General features: G+C 36.1%; 3 protein-coding genes across 3 annotated transcripts; 2 read left to right on the top strand and 1 right to left on the bottom strand.

The window, feature by feature from the left end:
• The first annotated feature begins 2,780 nt into the window (after positions 1-2,780).
• Positions 2,781-6,540, top strand: LOC108959547 (TMV resistance protein N-like). The gene is made up of 4 exons (XM_039309348.1): positions 2,781-3,253; positions 5,268-5,352; positions 5,709-6,368; positions 6,466-6,540. Exons 1-4 carry the CDS (start codon positions 2,781-2,783, stop codon positions 6,538-6,540), a joined length of 1,293 nt encoding a protein of 430 aa, XP_039165282.1.
• A 2,906-nt stretch (positions 6,541-9,446) lies between these two features.
• LOC120291666 lies at positions 9,447-15,126 on the top strand. Its single transcript, XM_039309347.1, has 9 exons — positions 9,447-9,808; positions 9,936-10,220; positions 11,173-11,237; positions 11,571-11,648; positions 11,951-12,049; positions 12,176-12,214; positions 14,001-14,309; positions 14,522-14,952; positions 15,123-15,126. Exons 2-9 carry the CDS (start codon positions 10,148-10,150, stop codon positions 15,124-15,126), a joined length of 1,098 nt encoding a protein of 365 aa, XP_039165281.1. The 5' UTR covers positions 9,447-9,808; positions 9,936-10,147.
• A 4,591-nt stretch (positions 15,127-19,717) lies between these two features.
• Positions 19,718-21,333, bottom strand: LOC104439092 (probable inactive 2-oxoglutarate-dependent dioxygenase AOP2). The gene is made up of 3 exons (XM_018870026.1): positions 20,963-21,333; positions 20,361-20,688; positions 19,718-19,960 (listed from the first exon to the last, which is right to left on the bottom strand). The coding sequence occupies exons 1-3, from the start codon at positions 21,331-21,333 to the stop codon at positions 19,718-19,720; spliced, it is 942 nt and encodes a 313-aa protein (XP_018725571.1).
• Between the last annotated feature and the right edge of the window lie 3,206 nt (positions 21,334-24,539).

The following is a 24,539-nucleotide window of genomic DNA, read 5'->3' as shown; positions in this document are numbered from 1 at the left end:
GCATCTTCGATGGCCGATTGGTTTTTTTTCATGGATGTTTAGCACCTGGGTTACTTGGCGCACACTTACTATGCACATGGGTCGTCTGAGACAAACTCAAGTTCATGACACACTATTAAGAAAATGGCGGGCACTTTGATAAAAAGCCGCACTTCAATAGGCTAATTAGAAATTGAATTTTGATTAAAGAAAGATTATTGGGTTAGACACCCAATAATATTACTTAAAGGACAGCCACACTAATATTACTTAAATGGCCTCATATTTTTTTTTCGATTTCAATTTAAATTAACTAGGCTTTATTAAAAAAATTCTCCTTTGGTGGCCGATCAGTTTTTTTCATGGACAATCGAGGCCAAGGCTATTTGGTGCACACTCTTACCATGCACATGGGTCATCTAAGACAATCTCAAGTTCATGACACACTTTTGAGAAAATGGTGGGCACTTTAATAAAATAGCCACACTTCAATGGGCTAATTAGAAATTGAATTTTGATTAAAGAAATATTATTGGGTTGAATTAGAAATTGAATTTTGATTAAAGAAAGATTATTGGGTTGGATACCCAATAATATTACTTAAATGGTAGCCGCACTAATATTAATTAAATGGCCTCATATTTTTCCAATTTCAATTTAATTTGACTAGGCTTTATTAAAAAAATTCATCTTTGATGGCCGATTGGTTTTTTTTTTTTTCATGGATATTCAAGGCCAAGGCTACTTGGTGCACACTTACTATGCACATGAGTTGTCTGAGACAAACTCAAGTTCATGACACACTATTAAGTAAATGGTGGGCACTTTGATAAAATAGCCGCACTTCAATAGGCTAATTAGAAATTGAATTTTGATTAAAGAAATATTATTGGGTTAGACAACCAATAATATTACTTAAACGGCAGCCACACTAATATTACTTAAATGGCCTCATATTTTTTCAATTTCAATTTTATTTGACCAAGCTTTATTCAAAAAATTCTCCTTCGGTGGCCGATCAGTTTTTTTCATGGACGGTTGAGGCCAAGGCTATTTGGTGCACACTTTTACCATGCAAATGGGTCATCTAAGGCAATCTCAAGTTCATGACACACTTTTGAGAAAATGACGGGCACTTTGATTAAATAGCCGCACTTCAATAGGCTAATTAGAAATTGACTTTTGATTAAAGAAAGATTATTGGGTTGGACACCCAAATTCCTTAACCATTAAACCGACGATGTCGGTGCACATGATACCACGACAGATTCATAGCACCTTTCGTTTCATAATGACAAATAATTAGTCCAAGTGATTGATTGGTGTCTGGTCCACGATTATCGAGGTACATCGACCTTCACCCACAAATTCGCCACATAAGAGTCTGCGCACATAAAACTAAATAAGATGATAGACCTTCACATCTCATTGAAGGCATATCATATCACAGCTATGATGTACTTATATTTTGCATATATAATTATATGTCTTGTGAGTTGTGACTATGCATTAAATTATTAACTAGCAAGGAGGAAATAATTACTCAAAGGCCGGGAACGCCATTTCTAGGAAGTTGTCAAAATTTGCCTTACTAGTGAAAGGTAAAACTTCATTTTCCATTTAAGGAAAAGAAAAATGAAGTCTTCGACCAAAAAAAGAAAAAAGAAGACTAAACATATGAAAGTCATTCCCTCAAAGCTGCTAATTAATTAAAAGTTTATCTTATGTTGACCGCTCAGGTGCATCAACAATCTAACAAAAAATTCAACATTAGACAAAGAAACTTGTTTCAATAAGGTGATCCAAATAACGCCGGGGTACGTGGTCTTAAGTGAAAATAAGTGCATGTATTTACACCTATCTCACTAAGATTTTCCGAAGTTCTACTATTATTAATAAAATATTATTCTTTTCTGATATACTTAATTGTGCGTGTAATTATATATCTTAGATTCATCATGTGTTCAAATATTATTTAACCAGGAAGGAAAAAAAAAAAAACAACTACTCACACATTGGAAATGCCATTTCAAGGGGTAAGAAACATAGGAGTGCCTAAACTTTTGTATAATAATAGGAATGCCTAAACTTTCGTATAACACTTACTTGAGTGCCAAATTTTTTTCACTTACTTAAGTGCCACATCAAAGTAAAATTGATTACTTGAATGCTAATTCTGATTTACTTCGTTGGAAAATCCAATGTGTACACTAATCATTTGACGTGGCTTTGCAGACACTAACGTGATCAATTTTTAAATAGTTTGAGTATTTTGAAATTTTATTGTTATTTTGTATATTGCTTTCTTTCTTTAGGTTCCGTGAGGGTCATCAGCAACCCTTGTTGGCCGTGAAATTTAAAAAAGTAAAAGTATTGTTTGCCACTTCGTGCTATAATTGAGTCCACTAGGACCATAGCTTTCTATTATACTCACTACTTTTGCCGGCCATATGGCTTGTTGACTAGTTAAGTTTATCAATAATCTTACAATAGCTCCAACATCAAATAGAATGAACTTTTTGTCAATAAGCCGATCCGAATAATGCCATCATATGCGACATTCACTGAAAATAAATCCATGTGGTCACAACTATTATATATCTTAGTCCATTCTTAAGCACCATTTTTTTCCAAAGTTCGAATATTACTCTTTGTTGGTTCTACCCAAAAAATTCGCGCATGTCTGTCCTTTAGTATGAGTATAAATTAACAAGAAGATTGAACGGTGAACGAACAACCTGAAAATACTTTGCCAAATTTTGAGCTAATACTCATAGCCAATTGTTGAACTCCACCATCTAATGGCTTCTTCATTGAAACTTGAAAGAATTTACCATGTGTTCTTGAGTTTTAGAGGTGAGGACGTCCGAAATAGCTTTCTCAATCATCTCTACACAACTCTTGACCACAATGGATTCTACACTTATGTTGATAGCAAGGAGCTTAGGAAAGGAGAGCAAATAGCGCCAACACTTATGAAGGCAATCGAGGAATCGCATATTGCAATCATCATTTTCTCCAAGAATTACGCTTCCTCACGGTGGTGTTTGGAAGAGGTGGCAAAAATCATGGACTGCAAGGAAGAAAGAGATCTCACAGTCTTTCCCTTGTTCTATAAAGTGGATCCTGGAGAAGTAAGAACACCTAGAGAGAGGTACAAAAAAGCTATGGTTGAGCATGAGTCCAAGTTAGGGAAGGATTCAAAGGCATTGAAGAGATGGGAGAAAGCTCTTTCCGATGCTAGTAACTTGTCCGGTTGGCATTTGAAAGATGGGTAAGTAGAGTGGAATCCATATTTTGTCTAAGAAGCTAAATTTTACAATTAATGAGTGATATTGTTTATAAATGATCTACTCACATGATTATATATATACCTATAGATGCTTCATCTTGTGATATCTGAAAATTCTTAAGTGGCTTAAGTTATAGTTAGTAATATCATATAAGAGTTGGTAAATCTAAGAGTTAGTTAAAATAGAGAAAAAAATGGAAAAAAACGAAGAAAAGTTGATAATTGCAAGAAACTTAAGCTTGGCAATAACTCAAATGGGAATAGATAACCCAAAATTAGTTGGTTACTTGATCAGAGAAAAATTGATCACTCTAATAAAGATTAGTAGTTTTTTTTAAGGGATAAGTGCATTAGAAGTTCTAAAATTTGTCATGAAAATGCAATTAAGTCTAAAAAATTTCAAAAAGTGCAATAAAGTCCTAAAACTTGTCACAAAGTGCAATTCAGTCCTAAAAATTTCAAAAAATGCAATCAAGTTCTAAAACTTATTAAAATGGTTCAATCTAAGTCCTTTCATTGATTGCACTTTTTGAAAGTTTTAGGACTTAGTTGCACTTTCCAGATAAGTTTTAGGACTTTATTGAACATTTTAAAAATTTTAGGACTTGATTGAACTTTTGTGATAAGTTTTATGACTTAATTTCACTTTTTGAAAGTTTTAGGACTCAATTGCATTTTCATGATAAGTTTTAGGACTTCTAATGCACTTATCCCTTTTTTTAAAGTAGTTGGCAAGTAACTCAAATCATAGTTGGTAATTCAATAATAAAAGTTAGTAAATTAGAAGAATAAGTCACTCAAGTGAGAGTTGGTAACCCAAACTTAGTAGATGATTATTTAACACGAAAAATGTTGCTAAGTTACTCTAATTTATGTTGGTGATTCCATATGAAAGTTAGTAAATTTGATGCCATAAGTTATGCAAATCTAATTTGGTAAGTTAATAGAAAATTGGTAAGTAGCATTATAATAAAAAAGTTGGCGGTTTAATAAAACTGTTGTAAGTTACTAACAAGTTATGTGAAAGGAAAAATCATTGATATTTTTTTCTTGACATTTTTTGACACTTACCAATATTTATTAAAATTTATCAGCACAAAAAAAAAAAACTATTTTAGGGCATCAAATAATAGAATTCTACCTTTGGCTTTTGTTAAGCCATGATTCATCCATGTAAGGTCTCCAAGTCTTTTCTATGGATCCTTGTTCCCCCCCCTCAACGCGTAATGAAAGTGGTAGACATCTTATCTGCGGGCTAATTAGGTCTTCACGTTTCATTTTAGTAAATAGAATTCTACAGATTTCCAATTTTGGTCAACCGAGTCATAAACTCGTTTTTGGCAGCATTTTGAGTTCGAAAAATCACATGTAGCTAACCATAGAATAGACACATGGCTTTTTCCTGGAAAAAAAATTTGCAATGGGACTTCATCGCCTAAAAGTTTTACCGACTTATTCTGACTTATTTGAACAATATAAAATGCTAAAACTTGATTAATCAATGGACAAGACCTTACGTATGTGTTACCACACTTACCTCATCCCATTGGAAGGAATGAGAAAGTTTGCTATGATTGATACAGAATAATTAGTGTGTACATGCCATGTAAGGCAACGACATCGTGCTTCGACATTTTTTAATAATTTTCGAATCAAACTCTCAACCATCGTTTGAAGTCTTGAATAATTTTTTTTTTTTGACTTAGCATATAAATAAATCATATATAACAGTTTGACAAGAAAATTAAGTAAAATCATCATATATAAATCAAAAGAACATGAAACACTAGAATGATTAAAACTTGAACCTTGAACTTGTTTTGATTGGTGTGGAGCTCGTTTGAGTTCTAATTTGACTTGGTGGGAATACATTTTTATCTTGGTTGTGGTTGTGAAAATGTGATGCACTATTTTTGTCATTATTAGTTAGTAATTACTTGTTATTTGCTTATTCAAATTGCTGAAACTGTGCTACAACTTTTTTCGTTTGCTCCAGAGATGAGTCAGAGCTTCTACAAAGAATTGTGTCAGAAATCTCCACTCATCTAAACCAGACACTTTTGCATGTTGCTACGCATCCGGTTGGGATAGAATCTCGAGTGGTTAGGTTGAAATGGATGTTAAACCTTAAGTCTAATGATGTTCTTATGGTGGGGTTGTGGGGACAGGGAGGCATAGGAAAGACAACTTTAGCCAAAGTTGTTTATAATGATATTTTCAGACAATTCGAGAATTCATGTTTTTTGGCGAATGTTAGAGAAATTTCAAAAGATTGCAAGGATTTAATTGCTTTGCAAGAAAAATTACTTTTTGAGACATTAGCATTGAGAGAAAGATTAGCAGTGTCCAATGTGGATAGAGGTATTAATCTAATACAAGAAAGACTTTGTCACAAATTTTTTTCCTCATCCTTGATGATGTAAATGACTTGCACCAGTTACATGCTTTAGTAGGAGAAGGCAAGTGGTTTCACAATGGGAGTAGGATCATTATTACTACAAGAGACAGCCATTTGCTAACTTATCTCGGGATAGATCAAGATCATGTGTATGAAGTTAGTGAGTTGGATGACAGTGATGCTCGTGAGCTATTTAGTAAGCATGCTTTTTCGACACACCACAACTTTAAAATCAGGACAAATCTAGTGGATAGTGTTCTAAATCATGCTAAAGGCCTTCCTTTAGCACTCGAGGTGCTAGGTTCTTTCTTACGTGGTAGAAGAGAATATGAATGGGAAAGTGCACTGGATGATATTTCTACAGCTCCCAAGAAAGGCATCAATGATGTGCTTAAAATAAGTTACGATGGACTAGAGCCAAAAGTTAAAGAGATCTTTCTCCACATTGCTTGCTTCTTTAAGGGGTGGGATAGTGAGTATGTAAAGAAAGTTCTTGACAGTTGCGATCTTAAAGCAGTAATAGGATTACAGATTCTCATGGAGAGGTCTTTGATAAGAATTGAGTCCGGGAACATACAAATGCATGACTTGATTCAATTGATGGGTATGGATATTGTGATCCAAGAAAGCGATGATCTTGGGAGACGCAGTAGACTATGGCTGTATGATGGCATTGTCGATGTTTTGTCAAGCAACATGGTAAGACTTGCAAAATACCCTCAAACTCCTTATCTTTTTTTTTTTTTTTCACTCTAATTACTAAACATGCATAACCTAAATAGTCTTGTCTATATAGGGAAATTGTGTTGTAAAAGCCATAGTGTTGCAGTCACCTGAGCCGGCAGAGATATGTATTGGTCAGATGCTTTGACAAAAATGAGAAGGATGAGATTGCTCATTTTGTGCAATGTGCACAATATTTTCCAAGGTACTATTTGTCTTCCTAATGAGCTAAGATGGTTTCGATGGGCTGAATGTGCTCATTGGATTCCAAAATTTGCCTCCGGTCGAAAGAAATTAGTGGGACTTGATATGAGCAATTGCAGTATATATGTACTGCCAAATCAATTTAAGGTGAGCATTTACCTACATTGACCTTTTATATACCTCATTTGTGTACGTATATGTGTATTATAGATACTAGTACACCAAAGCAAGTATTATTCCCTGTATTAGAAAACATTTCTCTATTTTCTTTCAAGATGATACTAACTACATACGTTAGAACTGTTTTTAAGTGCAGCAAAATTGGCATTTCAAAAATTAAGCGAACAACTTTATTAAAAATACTCAATGGAAACATTTTTGTTAATAAAATACACAACAAAAAGATTTCCTAAATATATATTTTTTATGAAGGTCTTTGCATAGTTAGAAGTTTGACTTCTCATATGAATATGTGAGAGATAAAAAATAAAATAATCAATTTCACGTATTTGTCCATGGTATTATAACTATAAAATAATTTATTGAGGATAATCGATGGAAGGAATATAAAAGAAAAAAGATTGAAATCATTTAAAGTAGGAGATCATCTTGCCTTGTATAATAGTATAGATAAAGTTTACATACTTTCTAAACCTAATATCTCTAACTATTGACATAAACAAATTTCAAAATCACGTCAAATCTACCTAGTGAAGAAATTCAAAATGAAATTTGTTGTCAATTTTTTTACATATAAACTTTTTTATTTTACAGAAAAAGTGTATAGCGATCGAATAAATGGGAAACAAAAGTATGACCAACCTACTTTTCGACGTGTATATAGAATTAAAAACACCCAAGGAGTAGTTGGCTGAGTGGTAGGCCACATTGTCATCAAGTGATGGAGCCTTACCTAATACGCGTACCTAAATTATGGGGATTTGTCCAGCATCAATAAAATTAGATCAATCTATAAAACAAGGCATTGTTAGTTGCTTTAGTCATTTCTTAAGGAGCAGAACTTCTAAGTAGACACAATAGAGTATTTATTAGGGAAGTTTCCCATAATGTGTGCACGCCTAAATCAATTTAGGCAATCTAGTAGGGGTTACCACTAATTTCTTAATAGAAAGTCAGAGTCGGATCTTGGATTGAGTATAAGAAATATTTATCTTCTTCTGAATGTTTTTCAAAGTTGGCTTCATTGCCTTTGCATGATTTCAAAGAATTCCAAAATTCGCTAATTTTTACGTAATTACATTGTGATAATATTTACATCCTACATTCATTTATAATATATATAGTTAAAGTCAAAACAAATAGTCTTCATTCTTATGCTCATCCCCTCACTTCACTTTGTTTATGTGATTACCACACGGCATGACACATTAATTGTTTTGTCATGGGGCCTGCATCCACACTTGACATGTGGTACTTCATCATGCTTCTATAATTGTCACATGGCATGACACATGGCATAGTTTTGTCATGTGTGTTACATTGGGCACGTTCACTACATTACAATGTACTTGAGTTTTGTGATTACCACATGCATGACACACGACACATGACACACGCCATAATTTTATTCCAAACTAAGTTTCTTCTACTAATGCAGGGTAGATTTGGGTCAAGAATACTAGTTTGAGGATTTTTTTGCTAGAGGAAAATTAGTTTATGGTAACTATGTCATATTGGTACTAGTTTAGGATTTTTGTAAATGAAAAGTAATTTGGAGTAAATCTACATATTGACTTGGGATTTTCAATGGTAATAATTCTAATTTTTTAAATAATTACACAATTTTATTTGTGAATTTTTTTCATATCGTGTACCTATATATCATTCAATTCTTTCAAATAACATATAAAATGTAAAATGATAAGAGTTATCTCTATTTTGCTAAAGTGATGATGGAAACTAAATTGCTATGTAAAGCTTGGTCGTGCGTGTGCCATTTGACACCACTTCGGGCAAGCTTTGCCAAATATATTTCTAGTAGTTTGAAAGTGGTGACTCATTTCTCAATACAATATGTAATTACAACAAGAAAATGAAAAGTTAATTAATAGGCTAAGAATTTCACTCGGAAACCTGGATAGTAAGTTCCAATTTGCCTAGTCTACCTAAACTCCTTGCTTCCATCCACGTGAAGAGTGTTGTGGTCTTAGCATATGTAATAATGACATAGTCACCTAGTCAATATAGAGGACATGTAATTATGACATATCCTTTCCCTAACAAACCCAATCTCCCCGATGTGTTGTTTAGCCAATTTTATAACCTCAAATTAACTAAACCCTTGCAAATAAAGTATGATATTATCATAAATTATAAAGCCATGGACAATGTGAATGCCATATGATGTTAAATTACCATCATTTCACGAGTTTGACTCCCCTATCTATGTACAACAACTAGCATAGGGCCTATTTGTGGATTCCATGGCAAATCTCCTCTACATGAAATATACAAATTACTCAATATTTACAATTGGTGACCTAAAATATAATCTTGAAAGATACATACGAGACATGCTTTATTAGCAAACTATTATTATAATAGGAATTCCATGGTTTAAATGTAAGGAAGCGACGTCATCATACAAGCAACCCTTTTGTGTTGCTTTCAAAATGTTTAACAAACTCGATTTTGCTATTTTTGCAGGACTTCCAAAATTTGAAGTACATTAATTTCAGTCAATGTCAGTCGCTGGTTTGCATGCTTGATCTCTCGTGTACTCCAAATCTTGAGGAATTGTATCTCCAGAATTGCAAAAACTTGGTGGAAGCCCACGAGTCTATTGCATATCATGAAAAGCTACAAGTGTTGGATTTTCGGGGGTGCTCTGAACTTAGGGTGTGTTTGTTTCACTGAAAGTGTTTTACCGGAAAGTGTTTTCCGGATTTTCAGCCGTTTGGTTCGCTAAAAAGGATTTGGTCAACAGAAAACACTTTCTGGTCAACGTATATATTACGTATTATTTTTTGAAAACGATTTCCTCCGGCTGAAAAGGGGAAAACACTTTCCCTTTTTCATTTTTCTCTCTGGCCTTTCACTTTTCCTCTCTGTACGCCGCTCTCGCCGCTCTCTCCCTTCGCTCTTTCGCTCTTCTTCAATGACGCGCATCTTCTTCGCCATTGAAGGTCCAGATCTTCTTCTTCATCATCGAAGGTCTGGCTCTTCTTCAACGACGCTCAACACGATTCCAGGTTCTCTCTCCTCTCCGATTTGAGAATAATCTCAGAATTTTTTTGATCGATGCTTTACATCGTTGAGTTGATGTTGATTCTCTGCGTTTCAGTTGTTTGATTCACATTTCTGTTCATCTTCTTCAAGCAATTGAACTGAAACGCCCCTCAAAGCCTCTCTCTCTCGATCCTCTGCGTATTCCAGAAGCTTCTGCTCCGCTGATCGGTGCCGGAATCCGCCGCTTACCTTGCCACATCCAGTGCTCTTCGGATCGTGATGTTCTTGCGTGCTTGAGCTTGGAATCCGTGTGCTCCATCAATGGACTCAAGTTTATTGACTGACAAATTTCAGGTGGCTTAATGACTCCGTTAGCTGTGTTAGGTTATCTGCATCTTACAGGGAAGTTAGAGTCGAGAAAAGTATTCCGTCAGTGTATGCACTCATCGTTCTCCTCTAGAGTTCGTTTGAGTCATTTCTAAGGTGTTGATGATTTGCGTGGTTTGGATTTTTGCACAAGTTCGGGGGTACTTGCATAGGGTGGAATCATGTCGTGCAGATGCTTGAGTTCTTTTCCAAGGAAATGTGTTTGTATTTGGCATTTACTAGTTCTTTAATTGTTTTGAGGTGAGCTGACTGGTGTTATTTTATTTCGAGGTTGGACTCTTCTTGAGTGCACGTTTATGTGTTTATTTGCTCATGCATGTAGAGTGGTTTGGAGCCTCTGTGCCCTTTAATTAGTTGAATACTACTATCTATCGTAGAGCAGCAATTTGGAGAACAAAACCCTTTGTGATGTCAATTGTATCCAGTGTTTTCAAGATGTTCTGCAGAGTCATAGAAGAGAGACCTTATTTTCAAGAAGTTGTGCAGAGTTAATAGTTTAGCATGTATAGATGTGCTTGTCATAAGTTTATGATCTCACTCGTTATTGTGGTTTTGTTTTCCTGCAAATTGCAGGACTATGGCTTACATGCTACATAGTGCTTTTCTAGTTATTTATGACAGTATGTGGCAGCACTCCATGCCAAAAAATCCTGTCGCTTAGGCTAGCTTTTCTAGTTATTTGTTAAGAGGGTGTAGAGGACTACAACTTACATATTACATTGTGCCTTTTTATTTGATTTTAGGGGGCACATTATATCTGATTATAATAATAACTCGTAGGCTCCAAGTTTCTTAGATAGAAGGATTACAAAATGGGTTTTCCTTTTGTTCTAATGTTGATAAATCTCCTCTTATGAGATGCTATCCATTTATTTTGAATGATCCGTTTTCATGCTTGATAATGCCACTCTAGGAGTCTATAGCTTCCTTTTGTGATTGTCCCTTCTTCCAGCTTTAATTTTTCTTTCATGTTATCTTTTCTGCTATGTATCTTCTTCAGGTTTTGATCTTAAGAAGGAGCAATTAGAGCAACTAGTGATACAGTTGATATTGGATCGAGTGTTGGTAAGAACTTAGATTCTCCTAACCTTTTTTAATTATTTTTGTGAGTTCTAAGTCTTGTTTTGATTGTGTAGAAAGAAGAATATCAGCATATAGCTTATGCTACAAATGCTTACGTGACACTTGGACCATTGACAAAGCAAGTTTTGCAAGGTATAAAGATTCTTTCTTCACAGCATGTGTCACTCGTTAGTTTTAGTGTTTGCTATTAAAAATATCTTTCTTTCAATAGCTACAGAGGTCTCCAATAAAGGTGGTATATTGCTTTTCCTGGTATATAAAGATATTGTTTCTCAAATTATGTTTTGGTAATTGCTGTATGATTTTCTCCCGTAGAAGTATCTCCTTGAGCAACGGGCAGTTCTAAATGTGGATGGAGGGAAGCTGCTGAATGAAGACAGCGACCTTAGATCTGTAAGCTTTTGTCCCTGAGAACCATGATGCAGCATCTTAATCACCTAGTTAATCACATTTGTCCATAGTGTTGTTTATTTATCTTTTAGAAACTGAAACGGCATAATTACTACAGTAGTTCTTCATGCTTTTTGTCAAAGGTACTGGTGTGTAGACTATATGGAATTTTCACCATGAAATTTTCATTTTCTTGTTATTGTTATGTCAGCCATATTAAAGAAGAAAACTTACATATGAATGTTGGCTCAAGTGTGGTCAATGTATTTAGAGTCCTATTTGGATGGGGTTTCTCTTCTCTGCAGGTTCTTCAGTACCTATTGGATGATGTGTCAAGCTTCTTATCAACTCATGCACAGAGACATGACAATGAAAATTCCATAACATTGACCACTATTCATCAGGTACTTTTCTCAAACATAACAAGTATTCACTAGACTGTGGGATATTTTTTTTTTCTTTTTGGTTTTATTTATTGTGAATTCTAATCTTTCTGGTATGAAACTTCTTATGCTTTCTCGCATTTGCAGTCGAAAGGTCTAGAGTGGGACATTGTTTTCATAGTGGAGGTACTTTCTGAGCATTGTGCCCAATTTACTTTGCCTAGTCTTTTATGCTACTGGCCACTTCATATGCCTTTCCTTACTCAATTTATATGTTCCTTCCAGAGTTGATTCTGTTATTGCTGATGTTGCTGCACTAGCCTTCTTAATCCTTTTAACAATTTATTTATTTATTCAATGTTTGCTAGTAAGTTTACCCTTAAGATAAAACATCTGTCATAATAGGCTCAAAAAATTCTTATTATTGCTTGTAGATGGAAAATAATAATGTTAATGGAGCAATAATGGGTGCAGCTACATCAATAATGGCAGCTGGTATATTAGTAATGGAGGATGAAGCTTTTAGCAGTCAGATACCTAGAGCGCCACGAGGGAAAAGAGATTTTGAGAGAGTTATTCATTAATCGCATTTTACATTCGGGAGATACTAATTGTGTCAATCAAATACATATGAGACCACAAGTTTTCTTTGAATTGTATAGAGTCCTTAGGTCAAATAATTTTTTACATGAAACAGTAAATGTATCGATTAAAGAGCAATTGCTGGTCTTTTGCCATATTTTAGGACATAATGTGAGGTTGAGAGTAACAGGGTCAAGGTTCAATAGGTCCACTGAGACCATTCATCGATACTTTAGAATTGTCTTACAAGCAATTCTAAAATTATACAAGCATGTTATAAGACCACCGGATGGCACTACACCCTCGACAATATCTAAGAGTCGAAGATTTTATCCGTACTTTAAGGTATGTAATATGACAAGTGTCATGAACTTTATTTTTATAGTATGTTGTTACATTTACTTACTTATTGGGTACATTAGGATTGTATTGGAGCTCTTGATGGTACCCATGTCCGTGCATCGGTTCCCCCAGAAATTCAAGGAAAATTTCGTGGTCGAAAAGAGAAAACAACACAATGTTCTTGCAGCTGTTACTTATGATTTAAAATTCGTTTGTGTTGGCCGGTTGGGAAGGCACGGCCCATGACTCTCGTATTCTTACCAATGCACTTTCAAGGCTTCGAGGAATGAAAATTCCTGAAGGTATAGACTATTCCATATTTTCTATAAAATTTATACCTTATTTTCTTGAAAAATGTTATTGAAACTTTACATAAAATTGGTAGGTAAATACTATCTTGTTGATGCCGGATATGGCATCCAACCGGGAATAATTTCTCCATATCGTGGAGTTCGATATCACAGGAGGGAGTTTAGTGACCACTCACCCGAGAACGAGAAAGAGTTGTTCAATCATCGCCATTCATCTTTACAATCTGCAGTAGAAAGGGCATTCGGGGTCCTAAAAAGGCGTTTTCGTGTATTAGACGCCGAACCCTTTTGGTCTTTTGATACTCAAGTTGATGTGGTCTTAGCATGTTGTATTTTACATAACTTCATTATGGGAGTTGACCCTTATGATCCCTTTATGCAAGAACTAAATGTAGAGGTTGAATCTCAAAGTCAAGAAAGAAGACATCAACAAACACAAAAAGAGGAGAGGGGGGAAAGCAGAGAGTGGGCAGCAAAAAGAGATAGTATCGCACGTTTAATGTGGGATGACTATAGTAGGCATAGGATGAATGTTTAGTTTTGTATCTTCTTAGAAGTTGTATGATGTTTTTGATGTGACATGAATACTTTGTGATTGAAGTTCTTGTAAATGTGAACTTGATTTACTACTCTATATCACTGTGATGTTTCCTTGTCTCAGTAGTCAAATGATGTCTGTTATTGTGTTATTCTTTGTTTATCACAATTTCTTGTGTGGGATATGTTTGATAATGTAGCAATGGGCAAGACTAGAGAAGGGAAGTCCAAGCATTTCAGATGATCAGGACCTACTAGCTTATGAGGCTTCCAAAGGGAACAAACCTCCAGCCACCTTTAAACCATCTTCCTTTGTTCGAGTTGCTCAAGTTATAAATGAGAAATTTGGGATTGAATGTGAGCCTGATCATGTGGACAATCATCTTAGAACTATTAAAAACAATTGGGCTACCATACAAAAATTGCGGGTTAAGAGTGTATTTCAGTGGGACCATAACTTGAAGATGATCACGGTTGTTCGGAAGGAAGTTTATGATGAAGAAATAACGGTAATGTGCTTTTCAGATTTCTATATAACTTAATACTCTTAGCATTTGATATCCAAATATTGTGGGTTAAGTTTATGTACCTTGGTATGCTACAGTTTGTTATATCCAGGCAACTAGAAATTCATTGATTCAAGAGATTTATTATACATGCAGCTATTGAGATATGTAGGAATTGGAGGCTGCAATAATTGTGTTTTTGTGATTTTTCGTAGGCACATCCTACCCATGAGAAGTACTTGAACAAGAAAATTGAGATGTACGATGAACTTGCTTTGGTGGCTGGAAGAGACATGGCCACAGGATGCTTTGCAAAACAATTTGGAGACATCGACTTACCTTCTTTTGGTGATTCAGACTTCTCAACTGAACTAGATGATGGTAATGACAATACTACAAAAGGAATAGAAGATCCTTCAAGATTTAATAGAAAGCGAAGTCGTGCCACTAACAAGGATGATAGGTTTGCAATGCTCTCGGAGCAAATTGGAGAGGTTGCTAATGAAATAAAAAAGATGAGTCAAAATCAATTGGATGTTGCTGAGCTCTATAAAGAAGTGATGGAGGTTGAAGGTTTTGATGAAGCTACCCTTGCACATGCCTTTGATTATCTAGTAGATAATGAGAGAGTTGCAACAATTACTAGGCAATACTTCTTACCCCAATACTTTGAGTTGGTTGGTCCGAAGAGATCCATATGCAGCAAGCGTAGTACATGATTAGTAGAGACATAATTAATTGGCTTAAAAGAATTTCTTACCTGCTTTCCCGAGAATACATGGAGTGCATGAATCAGTCTTTTGGTATGGCAATCAGGTAGTCCTTGAACAAGCTGTTTTGAAGAAATTTTGGCTAATTGCTTCATGTTGACATGACCAAGCTTTTGTGCCATAAGCTTGCTTCGTCTTGAATTGAGATAAGGCATTGCGATTCATTTGGTTTCACATCCAGAAGATAGATATTTCCATGTCTTCAACCCATGAAAGGCGAGCGAGTCTTTACCGATTCCAAAACATGTTCCTTCTTGAAAGAAGATCTTGAAACCAGTATCACACAATTGACTAATGCTGAAAAGATTGTAATTGAGTCCTTCCACTAAGGAAACATTACTTATTGTGAGAGTTCCAATTTTTACAGTTCCAAATCCCACAATACTTCCTTTGTTGTTTCCTCCAAATGAAACTTTTCCACCATTTACTTGAGCAATCTTTATAAAGCAATTTGAGTCTCCTGTCATGTGTCTTGAGCATCCGCTGTCAAGATACCACTTTACCTGTTTCTTGACGGAGACCTGCATTTAAAATAAAGTCTCACGCTTTCTTTGGTACCCAAATTTTCTTGGGTCCTTTGGTGTTAGTAAGATAAACAGTATTAGCCAATACTTTCTTAACAGGTTTCCATACCATAGGACACTCTTTTTCAAAGTGATCCGGACTGTTGCACTTAGAACATCTGAGAGCATTTCTGCCTATAGGTTTTACAAAAACTTTCTTGAAGTGATTTTTGTAAACCTCACTCGAGAGTCTTTTCTTAATTCTTTCTTTTACTTTAGGAAAATCAATCAAGGAGATTGTTTCTTCTGTCATACCTAGACCAGACTTATTGAAGTAAGGTCTTTGTCTTGAAAGAATTTTCTCAAGTTTTTCAGACCCTATAGAAAATTTCTTTGAAATATTTGATAAATCTATTTTTAAAAAGGCATTTTCTTTTAAAAGATTATCTTCATTTTCTTTAAGATTGGAAACAGACAAGTCTAGACTTTTAACTCTTTATGCTAAAACATTTTCATTTTGTTTTAGAGCTGAGTTTTCTTTTTTCAGTTCGGAAATTCTTTTGAGAGAAGTCTTAAGACTAAAGCATAGTTCATCAATATATTTAGAAACTTTGACAGGAATTTTAAAATCACTTGCCTCAAATTCACTTTGTCTAAGTCGATCCCGAGTTTGATCCAGTCTCGAGTCCGATTGTGCCATTAGACATAGATTGGCATATTCATTATCACTTTCTTCACACTCGGTATCACTCCAGGTGTTTCGGCTTTGAGAGCTTTTCGAAATTTTTCAGCTTTTCCTCTCTTCTTCTTTAGAAGAGGACAGTTGGGTCTGATGTGTCCATTTTTCTTGCATTCAAAGCAGACTACATCTTTATTTGGTTCCTCATCATCAATAGACTTGGTCTGCTGTCTTTGAAAGCTTTGTTTCTTTGAGTTGAACCTTCTTCCTTTTCTATTTAGTTTTCTGAATCTTCTTATCATGAGAGCAAGCTCCTCATCGTTCATATCATCTTCGAGAATCTGTATCATCGAATCATCATTTGATTTTAATGCAATGGATTTCTTACCTTTTGGATCTTCATCTTCATTGATCCTTTCCACTTCATAGGATGAAGAGTTCCAATCAGCTCATCGACGAGATAGTGGCATGATTCTCTGCGTTTCTCTTATCGAAGTCTTTATGTGATTCCAATCCTAGAGAGTCCACGCAGTGATAGCTTGTTTACCTTCATGGGATTAGAAGTTGGTTGACCTTAATTTTCAAGACCATTCACAATATCCGTAAAACGACTAAACATGTCGATATTGATTCTCGGTTTCATTCGAAGGCTTCGTATTGACCGAGAAGAATGTTGATTCTTGTTTCCTTCACTCAATCTGTTCCTTCATAGGTGATATGCAATCTGTCCCAAACTTCTTTTGCTGTACCACAAGAGGATATTCTATTATATTCAGTTGGTGATAAAGCACAATATAAGGAGTAAATTGCTTTTGCATCAAGTGTTTGTCTCTTGATTATTTCTTCGAGACATTCCGCTGGTTTCTTGAGTTTCTTTTCCTCTTTCGAGAGGCGATGCGTGGTAGGAGTAATTCCTTTTTCTACAACATCCCATTCCAGAGGATCCTTTGATCGTAGGAAAGCTTTCATCTTGTTCTTCCAGATGTTGTAATCATTTCCATCAAAGTAGGGTGGTCTGGTATTGCTTTGCCCTTCCATCAGCCCTGGTGCTAGCATACTAGCCATGGATCTTTAACTCTGAAGTAAAACACTTCAAACAAAGTGAGTACACGAGCTCTGATACCAATTGATATTGCTAGTATGAGTACCTAGAGGGGGGTGAATAGGTGCCTAAACAATTTATCGATATACGGAAGCGATTCTTAACATATGATAGAAAGTAAATTCTCTCTTAATTAACAAAATGAAATACGATTGAGATAGAGAGAGTGAGGAAGAGAAAATTGAACACAGGATTTATAGTGGTTCGGCTTATTCCAAGCCTACGTCCACTCTTCCGCACCGACAGCCCCACCGGCTGGATTTCACTATGATCAAAAGAGAAGTTACAGCACAGCTTTGCCTTGATTCCACAGTGTAGATGTTTTACCACACCTCCTCAAGGTCTCTCACAAATATAGACTCTCTTTTGTATACAAGTATTCGCTCAAAAGATTTATCTAAACAAATAGGAGCTTCAGACTTTGGAATTCTTCTATCGCGCACACCTCGAACAACTAAGAACGTCTTCCTTATATACTCCTTTATGCCATCATACCCGTTGGCACTTACCAAAGGAATTCTTCCAATCTACCCGTTGGACGGAATCAATTAGGAAGATTGTTCGAGCTATTAAAGGAACGTGTTGATAGCCCATCAATCATGTTCGCCCATACAATCAGGATCTCGGTTTCCATAAGTAGAACCTTCCAATAATATTTAGATAATCATCGAATCTTCAGTCATTGAATCAATCTTGATCAATCAAAGGATTCTTATATGTCTTCTCCAACCACGAGATCTTCTCCAGATGATAAGATTAAATCCTGAACAAAGCATCCAATCTCGGATAACCTTTCTTCAACGGATTAGAGACTGTCAATGAGGATAGACTTTGAGTCTTGAGTCTGGCTGTCCGGAAGTCTTCAGACTTTAACCAACAGAGTCTGCTGACCTTCAGACTAGACTGATGGAAACGTTTTGTCAACTTCAAAACACTTCACGAAGATTTCTCCAACAAAATCATTATGTTTATTACAAATTCATAAAAAAAAAAAAAAGTCTTGTTTTGAAGGCATGCTAAAGTATATCAAACTAGTCCTATGATTAAATCTCACCATTGAAATGAAAATATGAGGCGAGGAAAAAATATTGAAGGTTAGGCAACTTCATGTTCCGTCTAAAACCTTTTCAAAACAAAAATTGATTTTCTAAGCATACACTGAATTGACCCCGCTTGTTATTCTGATCCCTTCGCTTCATGTTTCAGACGTAACTCTCAGACTTGTTACGATACGGAAGCATTTGAATATGAACAATCAAGTTCCCATGATGATGAACCTATTGATCCGTCTAACGGTCGGTAAATTTGGAACACGCCTTCCAAAATATGGAGCAAATCTCATTACTAATTGGCTGAGATATCAATCCCGAAGAGCCAAAAAGAGTGCTCAACACTTCTCAAAAATTCATGCTTGAGGCAAGCCCCTTTCCTACATTGTGCAATTTTCTTGTTGAGCATTGAGATAGTTCAGTTGACCAGGTAATAGCTCTATAGCCAAAAAGTAAGTGACCAAACAATAAAATAAATAAAATAAAGGAATCAAATCAAATATTAAATTTATGTGATTCGATTAGTAGGACCACTCACGAGGAGGGCAAGATTACGTATCACTATAGATCAAGGAGTACAATAGATATTACAATCATATTTACTCAAAAACTCCTGTGTTTCCTAACTCTTAATTATAGCCAATAATACAATGTTTATCTCAAATTCTCATTATGTAATTCATGAGCAAGCCACACAATTGATTGTCACGGAAAGTAGTTTCTTTTGGATGCAATATCCAAACAAGACTCACTTCTTATATCAAAATCCTTTCCAAATTAGAAATCCAACTCCAATTGGGAAATCTACCTGCAATATGTTTTCTTTACAGGATCAACTCAAGATGTATTTTCAACAAAGTCCAAGGACTTTGCTAAGGCATCAATCCTCCTTGAGTTACACAAGAAGCTCCTTTTCTTTTAATTTTTTTGTTAGTAGTAGAAAGCTTTTTGCCGCTAATGAGAAATAATTAAAGAGTTCTTTTCCTTAGAAAATAAAAAGAAAGAGAATTTCTTCATGAACAACCATTTTTTTGTCATTTTCTTTTACAATATTTGCTTGCTGGAAGTAATCCCATCATCAACAGCCTGAAGCACATATAGCTCCGAGGATCTACAATTGGGTCAGATGATTATGACCTAAACAAGCTCCAAAAGGGGAAAGAAATGGAAACCCGATATGCTTCTCACGTATTGAGCGACTGTCCACTCAATTAGTTATTGACGACGGTAAAACATATACCTTAAGACTTGACTCGCAATTTATTGATAAGGCGAAAGGACACGCAATGCTTCAACAGCACTGCGATTTTAAAGTTTGTAAAAGGTATCCATCGCCGAAGCTCCCATTAGGCCCTCTTTGGTCTTGTAGATGCGGGAGAGACCGGCAGTATCAAAGGGCATAAAAAGCAAAGGGTGATGGTCATCCACAAGCTCATCAGGACACTGAACCGTGCCTTGATCGGAAGAGAAGAGTCCTATGGAGTGTCGTAGCTCGTGCCCGCTTATCTTTACACGGTGACAAGGGCTGTATATTCTCCCATTGCTCCATCCCTGCGTGCAAAAGGGATAAAGGGGAGGCACGCAATGATCAAAGTCAATTGTTCATAAGATTATAGCACTAAAGAGACTTAAAATCTTGACTTCTTTTGACTGATCACACAGGGTCTACATGCTTAGTTTATATCCAATGAGACATCTATCTCACCACAAGCTAGCATTAGTCTCGTTGTATCAATATGCATTCAACCATTCGAATATATGGTTCACATGGCAACCAGTTGATAATGATTTCATAAAGAAATCAGCTTCAATGTCCTAATCCTAGCTATTGCTGGACGTGATGATTGATACTAGAAATGTAAACAATACTTCGCAATTGATATGCAAAGTCATGGTGCCTGAATTCTTTCGAGCCGAATTCAATAGAGAGAGGGGGATGGGGCGGACTCACATAGAATGACTCTCCAGTGATGACAACGAAAGAGGAAGCTGAGGAAAAGGCGACCTCGATCCAACGTCCATCCTTAGTCTGCACTTCCAATCCGTTCACATGATTTTGGTGAAGTATGGTCACGAAGTTTGCGTCCCGATGGCACGAAGTCTCGGGCTTCTTGGACTCCTCAGTCGCAGGAGCTGCATATCTCATGGCACGGAGACTGTATTTGACCGACTTGGCTAGTGAATCCACGTACTTGTCTACACCCAGGCTTCTCAAAACCAGCTTCTTCACCAGTGAATCCAACTCCAAAACCCTCATAGCATACGTATTCATTATGTCGCTGCATGTTCATTAAAAGGGCACACATCAAAACTACAGTTTCCATAGATTGGGGGCATGGATTGGCATCTTCATTTTGCGTGTGCTTTTATGCATATCGAATTTTTGTTATCCTCAGTACTGTATAAGATGATTCATTTTAGATTTTCTTCTTGCATCAAAGTAATTGAAATTCAAATTCACGTCATTAGAGATTTCTTTGACAAATATTAATCTCTTAACACCTCCTTAATGGGAATCGACAATATAATTACCAATAATGAAGAAACCATTACCAAAATCTTGTGTTTCCCTCCGGCCACATGAGATCAGCAAATTTTTCGATCGAGCCCAAGCTGGGGGCGTAGCCAATTCCAAACGCCTCGTAAAGAGGAAGATCGGCAATGTAGCCGGCGGTTGGCTTATTTGGGTTGTCAAACCGGTGCTTCACATCAGTGGGAAGTTCGAACAATCCTTCCAATTCTTGGAGCACATCATTGTGAAGTTTCAAGGTCATCTTATCATGCAAAGCTTCGAAGCAACCGTATTCTTCAAGGGCTTGTCGGACTTGACTTTGCAAGGAGTCCCATGGACCTGTCCCTGGCTTTGAGCCATCTAATTCTGACAGATCTATTAGGGGAAGCTTCAACGTTGAGATAGGGCTCATGATCAATTATGTGTTTCTTTTTGGGTGCTCTTTCTGAAATTTTCCTCCTATTTTTTTTCTTGGGGTGGTTCTCTGCTGGATTTATAGGGCTTGGGCATCCTCGTAATAGCGGTCGTAGCAATTTTAAAGTTACAGCTGGATATGGTAATGGGCTTAAAGTTGACTTTCTTTTTCTTGTCTTCTCAGGTAGAAGGTATCGTGCTTCTGCCATATCCTATCGACAAGAAAATGGTAAGAGAGAGACTTTGGTGAGGATGTTCGTTGATGAAAGTAAGTAAAGGAATTGGAATTTGGGAATTTGGCGATGAAAGCAAGTAAAGGAATTGTCAAGTTCCAATTGAATTTGGAGATGAGTTAGACTTGGACGATCGGGTCTACGTGAGGAAGCGGAGAAAGTGACGAAGAAGGGGATGCAGCGATAGAACCATAGAAAAGAAAAGAGATGTTGGGTTTCTTGTGTCAGTGAAGGAGAATCCCCGGAAGATGTCGGACAATTCTGATCCACTCGCCAGCTAGCAAATTTGTCAAGAAAAGATTGAGACAAGGCTGTTACGGAGCATCACCAAGTCGCCTAGACAAATCCATCAGAATCAACGGTGAAATCGAGTCGGAAGCCTTTGAACTATATAGATAGGATTTCATCAAAATCATCCCTGACTAGATGCTTAAGTGACAATATTTGAAGATATGATTTAGGTTGACATTTCTAGAAAATTATAAATTTATCGTCACTCATCAGATATAAAAAAAAAAAAAAAAAAAAGAACAGTCTTAAGTAAATATAGTCGTTACTGCACCAAATTTATCATTCTTGCATAAGTAAACTCCTGATCAAATAAGACTAACCCTAGTCTCATAAACAAATCATACGGTGACAAAATCGAACTCAAGTTGAATAGGCTTATAGTTGATTATTCTTGCATTTCCAAAACTATCTTGGAATCACAATCATAAAAAAAAAATTGTAAGCTTTTGAAATTAGGCATATGGAAAATTGGTCGGAAGGGATTATTTGCCTCGTCTGACATAATTAAAGCCCAAAAAAGCCGTATAAGAAAAATGACACCACCACTTCAAAACGTGCATCTTTAAGGATCAAATCATGTAGTCAAATGGACATGCATATACATCACACTAAGATTCGTGCATTAACGTGATCACTCGACATATCTTAGCACAACACTTCATCACATAGTATAAGTCATTACATGGCATGTTGTCAGATGATACAGCACGTATCGTCACATGACACAACCTGATTGCTTGAAGATCAAATTATCCCCATCAGGCCAGTTACTATTACTATGGCACAAAAGATGTTTGGGGTGGGTTCATCCTCTCAGTAGAAGAGGGATTCCAGACCATCATCTTGAAGGGAAACGCCTGACTTCTTTTCTGAATCATGTGCAATCCATTCTTTTGCAAAAAAGTGTCAAAAAAGTCCTAAACACTTTGTATTTGTGCTAATTCAATCCTAAACCTTTTAATGGTATTAATTAAGTCCTAAACCTTTTAATAGTGCAAATTAGTCCTAAACCTTTTAAACTAGTGTCAATTCAATCCTCTCGGCTAACTTTGACAGAATATTGCTGATATGGATGCATTATGGCTTACTTGGCATTTTCAGCGCTAACATGAATAATTTTTAATAATATTTTGCTAATTTTTCGATTTTTCATTATTTTTCTGATTTTTTTTCTTTTTTATTTCTTTTTTTCTCTCCTTCCTTTCTTCTTCCTTTGGGGGTGGCCAGCCCCTAGCCAAATCTAGTGAGGCTAGCCCTCGCCATAATTAGGCGAGACTGACCTACCTAGCCAACACCTAAAAGAAGAAGAAAGGAATGAGAGAAAAAAAAAGAATAAAATCAGAAAAATAATTAATTGGAAAATTATTAAAACATTATTAAGAATTGTCTACGTTAACTCTAGTGGTGCCACATAAACCGGCCGGTATCAAAATGTTTATGATTAAATTGGCACTAATTCAAAAGGTTTATGACTCAGTTGACACTAATTCAAAAGTTTTATGACTGAATTAGTATCGAGTCAAAAGATTTATGACTAAATTGATATCATTAAATGGTTTATGACTAAATTAGCATCAATACAATATGTTTAGGACTCTTCCAACACTTTTTCACTCTCTTTTTGGCATGTCAACAATTCTTTTGCAAAATGGCCCTTTTGTTTGCAAATGTAGCACCTATCTGATTTCTTCTTGCCACGATGTTTCTTCTTTTTGTGATACCTCAATTTGCCTTTCTTCCTTGTGATCTAGTAGCGGAATTTCTTGTTTGTTAACTGTAAAATGGCAAGTTTGACCGAGGAAGTATGTAAGTCATGGCATCATACAAAAAATCAGAGAGGCTCAGCAGGAGCCACTCGTCCGCTGTGACAAATAGGCTGGACGAAACTGATGACGGCATGACTCTACCCCATTTTCCATCTTTCATTTGCACTTCCGATCCGTCGATGTAGTTCTGTTGAATTAGTGCGAAGATGTGCTTATCACAGGGAGGGTAAGCGCTCGCTTGGGCCTCTTTAGTCTTCGGTGATTCGTATTTGTTGATCCGATCCAAATCTTTCATAGAGTAGCAATTGAGCGTCTCGCTGCAAAATAATCTAAGATTCTTGTGAAAGCAGACATAGGTCTAAATTGTGGTTCGCTTATGTCATCTTCTTTGAATGGGTTTGCATAATCTGTGAATTCTGCCCTCGTCCATCGGGCCGCCAATTCCCATGGCCTCATAAAGAGGAGTGAGAAAAAGTTTGGCGAGGCAGCCACCGTATGGCTTTTGCGAATCAGGCAAGTGCCCTTCGTCTCGACCCAGGACATCCATCAAGTCTTGTATTTCCTGGATGACATCACTATGATAATCCTGAGGGATTTGGTCATGGATTGGTTCCAAACATCCCTATCCTTTAAGTGCCCGAAAGACATTGTTTTGGACCCAATCCAAAAGATCTATGGTGATATTTTGAGGGGTATTGAAAGAGAACCTACCAAACAAATAACGTTGCAGATAATAGATCTCACAATTCAAATATAACATGAGAAGAAGAGATTACTAGAGAAATCAATAATGGATGATAAAGAACACTAGATGATTGTGCGATTCTTTTGTTTCTTTTTTGGTCAAAAAAGAAGAGATTTCGTTGCTAATTAAGAGTTTGCAACAACATAATAGAAAACACGGAGCAAAGTAA

Source organism: Eucalyptus grandis, chromosome 3 (assembly GCF_016545825.1).
Source record: "Eucalyptus grandis isolate ANBG69807.140 chromosome 3, ASM1654582v1, whole genome shotgun sequence".
Taxonomy (NCBI): domain Eukaryota; kingdom Viridiplantae; phylum Streptophyta; class Magnoliopsida; order Myrtales; family Myrtaceae; genus Eucalyptus; species Eucalyptus grandis.
The sequence above is the reverse complement of the archived record's forward strand: the minus strand, read 5'-3'. Positions and strand labels throughout refer to the sequence as shown.

Excerpts from the sequence above, each read along its gene's own strand:
- LOC108959547 (XM_039309348.1), top strand. The coding sequence starts at position 2,781 with ATGGCTTCTTCATTGAAACTTGAAAGAATTTACCATGTGTTCTTGAGT. Across the intron at positions 5,353-5,708 it reads TGCATGTTGCTACGCATCCG|TTACATGCTTTAGTAGGAGA; the intron begins GTTGGGATAGAA and ends GACTTGCACCAG. Across the intron at positions 6,369-6,465 it reads ATGTTTTGTCAAGCAACATG|GGAAATTGTGTTGTAAAAGC; the intron begins GTAAGACTTGCA and ends TTGTCTATATAG.
- LOC120291666 (XM_039309347.1), top strand. The coding sequence starts at position 10,148 with ATGACTCCGTTAGCTGTGTTAGGTTATCTGCATCTTACAGGGAAGTTA. Across the intron at positions 11,238-11,570 it reads TGATATTGGATCGAGTGTTG|AAGTATCTCCTTGAGCAACG; the intron begins GTAAGAACTTAG and ends TTTCTCCCGTAG. Across the intron at positions 14,310-14,521 it reads TTTATGATGAAGAAATAACG|GCACATCCTACCCATGAGAA; the intron begins GTAATGTGCTTT and ends GATTTTTCGTAG.
- LOC104439092 (XM_018870026.1), bottom strand. The coding sequence starts at position 21,333 with ATGAGCCCTATCTCAACGTTGAAGCTTCCCCTAATAGATCTGTCAGAA. Across the intron at positions 20,689-20,962 it reads GAGGGAAACACAAGATTTTG|CGACATAATGAATACGTATG; the intron begins GTAATGGTTTCT and ends ATGAACATGCAG. Across the intron at positions 19,961-20,360 it reads TCACTGGAGAGTCATTCTAT|GGATGGAGCAATGGGAGAAT; the intron begins GTGAGTCCGCCC and ends TTTTGCACGCAG.